This window comes from Accipiter gentilis, chromosome 9 (genome assembly GCF_929443795.1).
Source record: "Accipiter gentilis chromosome 9, bAccGen1.1, whole genome shotgun sequence".
NCBI lineage: Eukaryota > Metazoa > Chordata > Aves > Accipitriformes > Accipitridae > Astur > Astur gentilis.
In genome coordinates this window covers 9,772,779-9,786,916 of record NC_064888.1, presented here as the reverse complement: position 1 = coordinate 9,786,916, position 14,138 = coordinate 9,772,779, and the positions used below count along the sequence as shown (strand labels likewise).

The window sequence follows — 14,138 nt, the reverse complement described above, 5'->3', positions numbered from 1 at the left end:
AGCTATCTGATCAGTCTGCCTACCTCTCTGAGGATGACAACTAATGGAAAGAGAACCTGGAATTCCAGATCTTGAAGAGGAGGGGAGGATGGCCTTATTACTATGGATGTGCTCTCTCCATCAATGCCCCTAATCCAGAACAGAGCTGCTGAAGCCCAAGATTTATTATTTTATTAAAACAATCATAGGCAGATTATAATTAGTGGTACTGGCATTAAATGCTGCTAATTGCTAATGTAGTAGCACTACTAATCCCTAATCTTGTTTCTAAGTGGAAAAGAGTTGACCCAAGACCCCCTTCCCCTTCCTTGCTCCTGTGATCAGAGCCTATCAAATACTGAATGCCAAAGCTTATGACCGTTTGAAATGCCTTAATGGTCTAATTTGGTCACTTTAAGGATTTGAGAATAAGAGGTCAACATTATCAGTGAAAGGAAAGCACGCATAGTCAGAATCTTCCCAGAAACTTAACGCCCAAATCTACTCTTAACTTGTGAACTTCATGTGGATCTAACCTGGCACCCCTCTCTCGCCAATAACATGAAATACATTTACTGATTAAAGTGATTTTTGAAAACATCATTTGTGGGTGATATATGAGAGTTGATCCTTACCTTTGATACTCAGCTATCATTTGTGGGTGATATATGAGAGCTGATCCTTACCTTTGATACTCAGCTATCAGCTTGACCCTATATCTGCTAGTACTCTTCTCACCAGCATTAGTAGGTACTGGATCATGCCTTATACAGTGTCTTTTAGCTTTGGGGTTTTATCTTCATTAATAAATCACTGAATGATGCTGTGTTAAATGAATAGCGGCCAGCATCGACACTATTCACCTGCACTCCTACTTAAAGTTTAAGGAAAACATTCTGAGTCTTTGAAATTTCTGTTGCCACTCTATCACACCCTCCACCAACTCCACCTACTAATCACAGACAATCTCTAAAAAAGAACTGTTCAGATTTGGGGTATTTTTTTTTTTTGGGGGGGGGGGGGGGGGGGTGTTAAATGTGAGAAGTCTTATAAGTAAAACAGTAGTTTCTATGCTAAATAAACATGGCATTATTTTATTGTTTTCATGGGTTTGCAATGCTTATCATAAACACTTTGCTACATGTAAATATGTTCCTTAACTATAGAAGCATTCATGATCTTACATATGCAAACTACCCAAAGTAAAATAAAATACTACAATTTGCTTTTTGTTATGTGACAAATGCTCTAAACAGTAATATAGTACTTTTCCTCTTGTAAAAGTAATAAACACAACACATGATCAAAATCTCTGAAAAGGAGCTGCTGAATTATCCATGCCACATAATTCCCCTCAAATATCATCTTGAATACACATTGGGTTCTTTTGCTTTGTCTACTTTAATTGAAAGGTTGCTCCAGAATCTCATTACTTATATTTAATATTAATTCTTAAACATTTATTAATTAAATAATATTAATTGTTAATACTTAATATTAAATATCTAGATTTCTAGACAACATTTACTTCTGGCCAGTTTATACCTATTTACTCTTAGATCAGCATTTACCTTCAGTTTGAATGCCTCTTGTTCCCTTGAGTTTCTCTCCCTATTGTCCTACGGACCACTACCACTTCTCCTCCCTAGTTTTGTTCTGGTAAGGTTTGGTGAGCCAAATTCTTGCACAGCCTCAGTTAGCTCTGTTTTGGTGGGTTTTTTTGTTTGGTGGGGTTTTTTGGTTGGGTTTTTTTGTTTGTTTGCTTGGGGTGGGGTTTTTTTGGTCTATATCAGAAATACCTTGGAATAACCTGAAATCACACTTGTTTTGGGGGGCTTTTTTTTTTAACCATAACACACACACCACCCAGTGAACAACTAATATAGACAGGTTCTTCTCTTTCTTGGTTGGTAGATTGTTGGAGAAACCAACAGGAGAAATACATGTACTCTTTAGCCAAGAGTTTGATCTGTTTTCCACTATGAATTTCAACACATTTCCATGTTCTGTTGCAACCATTCCTGGCTGTGTGTCAGCAGAAATTCCATGGGCATCTTCTTATTTGTACAGCCCAAGCCATTACTGAAGAAGCTAATGAGCAAACAAATTTTTAAGAACTTCAGTAGGAAGTTCTAGCTCCAGCATTTTACAAGACTAACATATTTTGAATGTTAGTCCCTTTTCTAATTATCTGTATGTCCCTAATCACTCTCCCTGCTTTTCCCTCGTAAAGCCTTGCATAGTCTCATAGGACCTACTCAGCTTTCTGCCCATGTCCTCTCTACCCTGCCATTCTCTAACCCTCCATATCCTGTCTCATTACATTTTGTGTTACCTCTGCATTTGCTTTTGTCTCTGGTCTCGTGCCTGGCACAATCTGTTTCCTTGCCCTTCATGTTGCTGTATCCTTGTCCAGATACATTTCTTTATTTTCCTGCTCTTCCAACTATATATAACTTCCCTCTGTCATTTTCTGTCCTTTACACTTCTCCTGCTAACATTTTGTTGTTCCCACATCCTCCCTCCCTGACCACACTCCTTCACTCTAATATTCCTCTTTGGTCTCCTGACAGACCCGACCCTTGGCAGCAGATACAGTCAAACTTTGGCCCCGGCTGTGAGATGAGGGCCTGCTGGCACCAGGCTCGCAGAGCAGTCCAGCTGCCTGTGGGAAGCTGGACCCACTCCCTAGGCAAGAAGGCGCAGCTGAAGCCACCGGCCAGCGGCTCCCCACGCAGCCCAGAGTGAACCAAGGGGACACCAGAAAGCCCATACCATTTTCCTCCTGGCTCCTGATCCTTTTTCATACATCTGAGGAACTATGCTGTCAGTCCCTGGGCTGTGTCATGACTTTGGTGCACAGATTACAGGGTCAGGAGGGTTAGTTCCCCCACTCTACAGTGGCTTTTGCCATACAGGTCCCATTATCGATTCCCCTCTGTTTCTATACCTCATTTCATTTTCTGCCTCTCCACTTTCTCAGATCTCCTTTATGTATCATCTGACTCGCGCATATACAGTGAAGGCACAGTTGCTTTATTCACCGGTACACCTGCACTTCATGTTTGTTGGAAACAACTGCATATTGAGGACAATTCAACAGGAACAGAACTCCTGCCGCATGTAAAAGCTACAAGTGGAAGCGTCCATCTCACTGAATCCCAGCCTACCTTTTGCAACACTGGAACTATGAAAATAGTGGCTTTTTTTTGATTAAAACAGAAGTTTTCAAAGGTGAGGACTAAAGGTCAGGTTTAGTTCAGCAGCCTAGGGAAACCCCCTTTACACCCTATGGTAACAGAACAGGAGCATTGAGGCCAGGCCCCTCGGCTTGCAAGAGCAATGTACCTTTCCACATCTTTGTTGAAAAAGTGTTTCAAAGTGATGATTAAGCAAACTAAGCATAACTAAGATTTCACACTTACCCTTGCAGTGAAGTCCACAGCAGCACCCCGATTTAACAGCAATGTAGCTACATTGATATTTCCATAGTGAGCAGCTATGTGGAGGGGAGTGAACCCACTCTGGAAAAACAAAACAAAACCAACAGATACTTATTTTTTTATATCTCATTGGTACTCCAAAATTTGTGTCGCATCACTGACAAAAGCTAGTAATAGGAGTCTGCTGCAAATCACCATTCCAATTCTGTACTAGTTTTCACTCACTAACATTTACTTAGAGACTCTCAGAGAGTCTAAATAAGATCATATTGCTAAGCAGGAGAGAAAAAAAATAACATAATTATTCAGAAGACCAGAAGTAAGATAAAACTTTGAGTTATTCCAGAAAAACAACAGCAAAACATTTGAGTATTAAAGCATTGATCTGTCTTCTATATGAAATTAATTTCTAACTAGAAATATCTAGTTGTTATTGGTATTATGTCAGTCTTGCAAGTTAAATCTCTTAGAGATTCTTTGCAGAAGTTCAGATACAAGTCCTTTAATGATACTTGCTGTTTTTTATAAATTCAAAGTAGATGCAAATGAAAACAACATCAAAGATGATTTTAAATTATTAATATGGATTCTTTCTTCCAAGGGTTAGTACCATAAAGATCAGTCTCCCACTGTGGGCAATCGCACTGGGTTATGTTCAGACACTGTGAGTTACCACCCTAATTAAAAGATGCCTTACTGATAAAATTACTTCAGCAACTTATTTTCATATTTAAGTAGTTTTACTTCCTTTTAAAATGATGCTAAAACATGCAGCAATTCCATCAGTCCTGCAAAGTATGAAACCTTATGGGAACTAGATGCATTTCTAAATTGTTAGCAAGCCATGCTAGCTGCCATTGCCTTGCTTTGGGAGTTTTGCAGATATAAAACCACTATCGGATCATTCTATTTGCTGACACCATCAAGGTAAGTGTCATGCAGAAGCCTAAAATCAAACCTGGATGCACAACGTGACAGGGTTGTCTGCAGCTCTTAACACATCTGATAAACGTATGCTCCGTGAGAATCCCTGAAAACTCCATCTTGCGTAATGTGGCTCTTTTATGATGGCAGTTAGTTCCCAAGAATGCTTACTCTTACTTTTAAACCCTAGTTTCAGCTGCAGAAAGCCCTGGTATCTAAACTACAGTCTTCTCTAGCACATGCTACTTCATTTCATCTAAAGCAGGTATCTATCCTATAAAAGGCGATGCAAAAAGGAGGAGGAAGAAATGATGCAGCAGCACTAAGTCATGGAGGAGTGATGATGCATATATATATTTATATATACCTCTGTTGTTCTATTCACCATCATCTAGGTTAACACATTTGGAAGCAAAGAGGGGGAAAAAATGAACGGTTAGTTCACCACTGGTGATATGGATGCAAAAAGCTTCATGATCGCTACGTGGCACGGCAGCTCAGATGACAGCACAATCAGCACACAAAGGAAGCTCGACTGAATGGAAGCTGAATGATCGAGTACTTTGAATGTTAATTGTTACATGTTTACCAAAGTTCTTAAAGTAGCAATTGCACAAACAACTAATCAAATGACTTAATTGTACAATACCTATAGCACACCACTGCAGGAGTGGCTTTCAGTCCCAAATGAATAATTCTAATAATATTTTGCTTATTATTTTCCATTTGCAAGGTTTCTACAGGAGAAATTAACTCTGATTTAAACAAAAAGGGAGTGGGGGAGAAAGAGGCAAAGGAAGAAAATGAAACGTTATTCTTAACCACACACTATAGAAGAAAGTTGTGTGTAACTCCGCAGCAAAATACTTCACACTGAGGGAGATCTTCACTGGATGTAATACACATGGTCAGCACTTAATAGCATCAAACCTTTTTTCTATTTACAACTGACCTTTGATTCCACATCAGCGTTGTGGTCATTCTGCAGGAGCAGAGCCGCTGCCTTCGTATCATCCTTGCGAGCAGCGATGTGAAGGGCAGGAAGACGGACTTTTCCCTTTGTGTCATTTTCAAGCAACAGTGAAACCACTTGGTCATGACCTTGCTGCAAAGCTACCGCCAAAGGCGTGAAGCCATCCTGCAACATACAATGGGGACTCTCAACACATGTTCCAAGCTTTCCAGGGGGCAGAAAGGGGACGGAAGAGATCTCAGCATTAGTAACAGTACTGGCTCAAATTCAAACGTAAAGTGTAGCATGGTGCAAATTAAAAGTACCCTGCAATGACACTCAAATTAAAGTGTTGGTGAACTAGGTCTCAAATGCTCAAAACACCTTTCTGGCACTCCAGACTTAAACATAAAATTACAAGACACAAGCAAACAAAAATGACAGTGACTTGAGGAAAAAAAGTGTGAAATTACTCATGAATTAACAGTTACAATTAGTATGTGTATAATAAAGTGTATAATTCTATAAAAAGGTATAAAAAGCAGAAATATTAAAATTACAGTTGTTAATGATGTCTCCATAGCAAATTATTATCCCTTCCCCCCACAGCTACAGGTTATAATCTACATTTTTTAAGAAAAAAAGCCCAACACTTCAGCCCTATCCTCTGATATATTTTATATGTGGAATTAAAATCTAATAATATTTGAATATTAAAACCACATTCTCCCAACATACCAACTATTTTACTACAACTTGCATTTATGAAAATTTATATAGATGTGATGGACAATCCTCTTACAAAGAGAAATTATTTCCTTTCAGACTAGCAAATAGCCAAAGTAGTGCAGAATAAGAAACCTGAAAAATAGAAGATTTTTGTTTAAGAGATTGTAGAATGGATTCCTCAAACGCATGAAAAGTACAGTCTGAGATGTTTTTATAATTTTATTTTTATGGATTCTTAGCAAACTAAAGAATGAAAGTGTTGTCATTTAGATTCTGCTCCTTCCCAAACATTTAAGTGGCATTCCAATCCAGGAACGCATTCAGCTTTGCCCAAGATAATACCCATAAATCATTCAAAAAAATCTCAAATGCAAATTACTCCACTTGGGATATTTATTTATTACATTTGACTCTCGATCAATATATCCAAAGCTTATATTACTAAGCTTCATTACACTTTAGTAGGCAAACACCTTCTTTCACTTTTCAACTACTTTTGTTGTGGTAAAACTGTGTAAGTGTGAAATAAAAGTGCAGCAATGACACAGAAGAATGCAGATCCTCACACTATGTCAAAAGTGAAGAGTTCAAGTGTTAACTTTTTAACTTTTACAACTAAAAGTAATGTTTTCAATAAGGAATTTTTCTCTCTGGCTTACCAAACAGAGAGTGCCTCAATTTAGGAGGAGAAACTGGAGGAGTTCTGAAAAAGAGCATTTTTTCACAGTCTTGAAGGGGAACAGGAAAAAAAAAAAAAAAAAAAAAAAAAAATCACTGAAATTCCTGGGGTCATAACAAGCTTTTTTCTTTTTCATGAATTTTTCAAACTCATTTCACCACAGCCTTCCCCTTTGCCTCCAGCTCACCATCCTCCAGCAGCGGGGCAGAGCTCTGGGCTGCAGTCCCGGGCCGTGAGTGGCTCCTGGGATGAAACAACAGCGCAGCCTCAGACTGCGGGCACAGAGCAGCACAGGGTGTGAAAAAAGCTGTGTAGCCCTGAAGGCCAAAAACTCCATGAGCATCCCCCACAAGAGGGCTCTGGCAATATAGCTACGCTGTACTGTACCTGCAGAAATGGAGGCTCTTGCCTGGAGAAAACCTGAGTGCGACAGCTCTCCCCCTCGTGACCCGGAGACATCGGCTTCCCGGTCTATTTATACAGCCAACGGCAGTGGCACAGTCAGCCGCTTCACAAAGAAAAGTGGTCTAGCTATCTACAATGTCTTTTCTCATTGGGCTTTTTCTTTGCTAAAAATGCTGGTAACAATAATATATAAAAAAAGGTCCTAGGAACACATTTTCTCCTTTCCTTAGGGAAAAGGGAGCGGACAAACGGGAGAGAGCACTTCATTTCAATCCCAGAACAGCTGCCGTCATCCCCTATACCCCCAGTTTCATAGTTCTGATGAGAGTTGCCCATCATTTCAGTGTGTGCAGAGATCACTGTACCAAGGCCAAGCAAACTGCAACCAAGAATATTAGCACTGACAAGAATGCATTTCCACCACATGCTCTCGGAAGCACTCACAAAAAGCAATTGCAAGCAAGTACCGTGATGTCAGTACTATAATTAGCAACTGCACTTTAAAACATAAGGCAAAGTCCACTCCAGAAGAAAACAAAACAAAACAAAACAACCCCCCCAAAACTAAAAACAATTTCAAGAAAATAGTTGGTTCTATTTTTTTATTGAGATTAAAACACCTTTGTTAAAGAGTTGTATTTTTAATGAATATTTAGCTAAGTGGCAATCGTTTAATAACAAAGGCTTTTGCACTTACAAAGGTAAAGGTAAATCAGATTTATATGAAAACTTGGACCAAGAGAAAATAAGAAAGCACCCGTAGGCAACTATCACAAACAAGGTAACAAAGGCAACACTGTTTTGTAGTCTGGTATCTTCAAAGGAATTCTCCACGGATAAAATTAGATTGCACCTTATCGTCAAGCTGAGTTGGAGAAAAGCTCAACCTAAATGGACATACAATGCTCAAGGGAAAAACAATATCAAAGAAAAAGAACCAAGTACCCATGCACAATTAGAAAAAATTCTATTTTCAGAAAATCATACAGTGGCAAGAATATTTTCAAAAGTCGGAATCTACTGTACATCTCTGGGGGTCCCGTGACTTCTTTGTTTCCAAGTTTTTACAAAGAAATAGAAATTAGTGTTCTGAAAACTACAATTTTCAATTAATTTTCCAGATTTAAAGTATTTCATTTTGGTATTTCTTGGCTTTCATATCTTTAAGCCTGTCCAGAAAGTAGTTTCTGATGCACAAATCTAGTTATAACTAATTTTTAGTGATTTTGAAAACATAATTTTGATTCATTAGTGATTCATTTTTTACAGCGCTGACTTCAGAAGAGAAGAAAAAGATGCCATACATACATCACTATACAGTGATACTATGAGGTATAGTGATACAAAAACCTAATTTTGCATTTCAAATTTTGCAAAAGGTAGGACTTTTTCAAATAAGTATTATTTCCTTCATGGAATCACTTCAGATAGAGCAATCATAATTTAATAAATATTAGCAAGAGTACATACTGAAATACCTTTTTTTTTTTGGTAGCAAAACCTTGGGAATTAAGACAACTGAAAATTTATTAGATTAAAAACCTGTCTCAATGCAGTACAATTACAACTATTAATATATCTGCTATTTTTTTTCCCTCCAGGTTGCCTTATTTGAGTTAGAATTCCTTTTTAGAGCAAGAAATAAAAAGTGTTCCTCTAGAAAGATCACAGAACACCTTCAAAGATGGACCTTGCATTTTTCTGTCAGCTTGAAATTATTACTGCAGGACCAGATGGCATAACTAGGTGCTACAGAGAGGGTATCAACATGGCAATATTCGCAGTTCAGAAAATGCTCCAAGCACTAAGTAACCCTGGGTTTTCCCTGATATCCCAGGTCTAGCTCCAAAGCATAGGTAAACAGTTGTTCTTGCTTTATGGTTGCCCTCCACATTATACTCACTATTTTTAATGAAGCACAGAGAACTTTTATGTTATGCACACAGCTTCCCTGTTTAAGCACTTAACCTGAAAGATTACCAGTTATGACTAAAACCACATCTATTTTTAGAACTGTTTCTAGTTAAAGTCATTTTATTTTAGAAATGGCAAGACATGGTTTAAATTGCTGAAAAGCCAATAACTCAGCATTCATTACCACACTTTGCAGAGAGAACTTCTTATTGGTCTTTAATTTTGTATTTATAAGACTAGTTTGGTATAAGCTGGCAAGAATCACTGCTGAAGCACATTTTGCTTTGTTCATAAAGTGTGAAATTCAAACTTTTACCTCTGTGGCAAGGCTTTGACTGGCACCATTGTCAAGAAGAAACTTAACAACCTCCAGGTGGTTTTCTTGGGCTGCCATATACAGTGGAGTGAAACCATTCTGAAATAGGAAAACAAGAGTGTAAACACTCCACAAACATTTCATACATACCACGAATATGCCAAACTTGGGTAGATTAGGAGGAAACCAAATAGACTGTGTGCTCACATGCCGGTTAATGCCATGATCTCCCTTGATTTAAATGAAGATAGGAGAAGAGTAATATTATTTAAAAGGACACAGTGGAATCTTTCAGCTGACCAGATACAATTCCCACAGCTAAGCAAGAATACTTCTTCTTACATCTGTTGTGAAGTCAAACTAAAAACCAGTCTGGACAGACCATTTGGTAGAGATGAGTTATGACTCCTGATAAATGCAGTCACAACAATGGAAATGCAAAATGGGATGAGCAAATACAATAGGAGTCTGTAGCAAAAGCAAGAGCAATGGCTCTTCAGAAAACTTTCCAATTTTTTCTATTCTTTCCATTAGCTTTGACTTCTCTTTCACTCATGCCAGCTACTTATGCATTTTTTCTCCTCAAAGAGCTGCCTTCTGAGCATAGCCTGCTTGTGGTCACTGAGCTACTTCATATTTCAGGCACCAGGAGATCTGAGGATCATTGGCTCTCAGTAGTTTGAGACAGAGGTTTATCAGTGTTTCCGACCACATTAGAACTTTTCTCAAACTATGCTTATGTGATTGCAGTCAATGCAATAAAAGTATTAGAAGCTGCAGAGTTTAACTGATTCTTTGGCAAGAGCTTTCCTCTTACAGTCAATTCTTTTGTCTTTGCCTTAACTGTATACAGGTCCCAGTTCTTCAGGAATTTAATTTTTGGGGACTAACATTAAGACAATATATTTTTCCCTATTGTCCTAAGCATTTCTGAAATTCACAGCTTTGATGTCACTCAAAAAAACAAAACAGCATAATGAAGCCATGAAACCTGTCTTGGGATCAAGATGCCTCTAAAGTAATTTATAGAAGTTGCTGATTTACACCCGAAACTGCTTGGGTTTCACATAGCACTGCAGGTTCCTCAGTCCAACAGAATCGTGAACTAGTAGTAAATACATTTTATAGTAACAACTTAAAATGTCCATATACTATTGACTGAGCAGTTTGGTCCTGCTGAAGCAGTCAAAGCAGCATCAGCAATAAGAACAACAATCCCTTTCTCCTCTGATCACACTGCATGTTTTTACCCTTCATACTCCAATCCAGCATTACTCTGTGAGACATACCACTGCTAGATTTTCCCTGATCCCTTTCCTTTTGGTAGCAGCATGGGTGATAACGCCATTAAATGTTTTGGCCAGGAGGTCACTGAGGTTTCAGTGGGCTCTGTTAGGGCCCCGTTTTAATTCTCACCATCTTCCAGATCTCATGCCATTGGGATTTCTGTGATCCTCAGACTTCTGTTAAGTAAACTTCACACAGAGTCAGCTGCAATCGGGGCAGCAGCTTCCCTCTTCAACTGCTCCCTCCTAAGATCCCCCCATGACCTCTCGCTCTACCACACACCACTTCTGGTCATTACCCTAGAGCGTGGGGAGGACGTGCAGGAAAGGAAATACAAAATAAAACAGGAGGAAAGGGCTAGTTAAAAATAACAGGTAAAACAGAAGAGAGATTTCATCTGGCTTAAATAACAGAAAAGTTGAGGAAGTGCTTCCATACGACTGGGTTTGGCTGAGAGTATCAGCACTCTCACGTGTGGGTGGGAGTGAGTGGTGAGTGGGTAGTGTCTGGCCAGGGCAGACATTTCGGCAGGGTGGAAGGCACAGGGGGAGCAGCCTAGCAATTCAGCTAGAACAGTTACGAAGGACGTTGACCTAGATTTTGTAGGAAACCAATGGAGCCAAACACAGATGAGCTGAGAAGAGTTTGGCCATATATTTGCATCAAAGAAAAAACATCAACATTCTGGGCTCTGGAGAGATGAAGGGAACCGTAGCCTAAGACCTATAGCAGTGAACTTTGGCTGAGTTATAGTGGCCACGGTGAAAAGAGCTGAGACACATCTGACTGTCACAGCAACGGGCCAGAGTTGCAGGGCACACGTCCAACACAGAGCACGCAGGAGAGCGTAGGTGACCCGAGGCTGAGCATGCAGGCTTCACTGGCAGCAGAGACAAATAGGAGGTCAGAAGAAAGGACAGCTGGAGATGTAATGGCGTGAACTGGACGTCTGATCCAAGAGGAGCTTTACCATCAACAAGACACTGAGCAGCTGTGAAGTCACATGTTGACAAGGCTTGCACAGGCTGCAAGGTCTATTGCTGTTCCAGTACTTTGGTAATTTGGTCTCTATTCAGGGAAGCATCGCTACAAGCATAAAGCAGGCGCTGAAGTCCTACCGGAGCCAAAGCCTGAAGTTAGCAATGTGTTAAGGCACTCTCCAGAACCAAGGCCTAATGGCTTAGTTATTGTACAGTCAAAATTCTGCTTAATGAAAAACAAAGAAGCCCGAAAGTGCTTGCTAAGGTACCTAATATCTCACATTACAGGTTATTACTAAAGTGAACAGCAGAGTCTGGCATTCTTCCCTATCATTTCATGGCATACTCAATATCTATTTACTAACTCAGCTGGAAACAAAGATGAATTTTTTTTAGTTTCAAACATTTGCATTTAGAAAGGAAGCAGGAAACACTTCCTAATTGTTAGTTTCAGAAAATAATTAATAGGCAAAAATTCTCAGAACCAAGTATTATTGGCATTTAGAGGCAGAGCAGAACCTTTTCTCCTATGCTAAATTATTTTAGGGTTTTCAACATATTTCCCCCCATACTTTGCTTTTTCTTCTCTCTGTAAAAAGTGGCTGAAATTGCGAGAGCACCGCAAGCCTAAGGAAAGCATTTTGTCTTCAATAGTAATAAATAGCCCTTAGAAGAGGTACAAAAGTCAAACTCAGACTCAGTAAAAATTAACTTTAAGGACAGGAAGATTTGGTTAAAGAAGGCCTAACATCCCTAAGCTGGAAATGTCAGCAGGGTAGACCTGTTACCTTCAAGGGAAGAGGTAAAGCAAACCTCACAGAAAACAGGGTCAGCATCAAACAGAAAAAGAAAACAAAAAAAATCTTTGAGTAGTCTCTTTGTGGGTATGCCAAATTCAGCAGAACTTTATTCTAAGCTTTAAGAAGGCTCAAGTGATGCTCAGTACCACAGACAAAGCCAGTCCAGGCGCAGTTTGGTAACAGGGAGCTCCAAGGACCTCCCAAAAGACTAATCCCAACTGGGGCATCTCACTGACAGGTATTGGTGTAGAATAGCCAATATACATGTCTCTCAAGCAAAGACATCAAAGGCATCCATAATGGAAAAAAAATAAAATCTTTAATTCTCATATGTAGGCAAAATAAGGGTAACATGTGGCAAAACCTTAGGGTGTATGGACAATACAGTTATATAAGATGTTTACAATCTCAGATTATTTTTAGTTTCAGGGCTGAATACACAAGTTCTCAAACACAAGCAGAAAAGATCCTTTCAAAGCCATCTCAATTTCTTTAACAGGAAAACCACTGGAAATACTTCTGCTTTGTTTTATTTCTTAACAGTCATGGAAAATTTTACTTAAAACTACTTGTTGTTGTTGTTGTTCTCTTTAAATTCAAATTGTATGGTACCTGGAGCCAAATATTGCTCTATCTAGCTAGTATAAAAGAGTAAGAAAGGAGAACTGAGACACCTATTTTTTTTGTCCAGGGGAAGGAAACATGAAATACAGATCACAAATAACAAACATTCTGGAAACAGATTCTGTTAAACATTTTGTTGATATTATTTGAGAGACCCCATGTTTCTTTAAAATGTAAAGTTTTTAATTTCCCTTTTTAACAAACATTTTCTATCATGCCCACATCTTTATAATACAGAAGAATGGCAACACTGGACCAGGTGAGACGACCACCTCTTAACCTGATCCCTTCTCTGATGCTGCCTGCCAGCCCGCCCCTGAGCAGGGAGAACAGGAATGGGGCAGGCATGCAGGGACACGTCCTATGGCACAGCCATTTGGCTTTCAACAATCTGTGGTTTATGCGATTTTTTAAGCCAGAGTTTTTCTCCGTTTCATTTTACTGCTTTTCTCTTAATACCAGCAGTGTTTTCCTTTATTTCAAATTTTCTATAATTGACCTAAATATTCACTCACAGGACCTGAACAAACTTAAAAGCTCTGCATATGCTTGCGGCACCTCCTTGTACAAGGAAAGGGGATGAGCTCGATTAAGTCTGAGACACTGAATTATGTGAAACAGGATCCCTTTCATTTGAACAAGTTCTGTCTCACTCTACTGTTCTATCAGTATCTCTTCTGACTCTGTAACAATTAGCAGATTGTAGGACACTGGAGGGCAGATCTAAGGCCAAAGGGTACATGCTTTGCTCTGCTGCCTGTTACACAACCACTTCCAGTATCCTGCAAATACCCCTGGATATGCCTTCAGTTTCTTCATCTCCAGGGGTGTGCAGCTGTGTGGCTTCTGGACAACTTAAAACAGAGACTTTTTTTTTATGTTTTCTCTGTTGATGAATGAGGTGGACAACTCAGTTAATCCCAACTGATGGTTGACATCCCATGTGGGAAAAGACCTGAACACAAGCTGGGATTTCACTGCGCTGTCATGCCTGTGGGGGAGAGAAAGACTTGATATGTCCATGATGCCTCTTGGTACACTCTGACCACCTGGCGAGGGGTAGAGCAGAAGGGGGAGAGCTGGAAGCACTTAAAGTTTTAATTGTA

General features: G+C 39.3%; 1 protein-coding gene across 24 annotated transcripts in view; it reads right to left on the bottom strand.

The window, feature by feature from the left end:
• ANK3 (ankyrin 3) overlaps positions 1 to 14,138 on the bottom strand; it is a 385,183-nt gene that overhangs the window by 137,417 nt on the left and 233,628 nt on the right. For 16 of the 24 annotated variants that reach the window (XM_049809737.1, XM_049809736.1, XM_049809743.1 and 13 more), the window contains exons 5-8: positions 9,342 to 9,440; positions 5,299 to 5,484; positions 4,714 to 4,737; positions 3,405 to 3,503 (exon numbers count right to left, since the gene is read on the bottom strand). The exons of 1 other annotated variant lie outside the window; for it this stretch is intronic. In XM_049809737.1, the coding sequence (XP_049665694.1) occupies positions 3,405 to 3,503; positions 4,714 to 4,737; positions 5,299 to 5,484; positions 9,342 to 9,440 (408 nt within the window). The remainder of the gene's footprint in view (positions 1 to 3,404; positions 3,504 to 4,713; positions 4,738 to 5,298; positions 5,485 to 9,341; positions 9,441 to 14,138) is intronic. 7 more of the 24 variants (XM_049809758.1, XM_049809735.1, XM_049809759.1 and 4 more) reach the window with 1 other exon arrangement.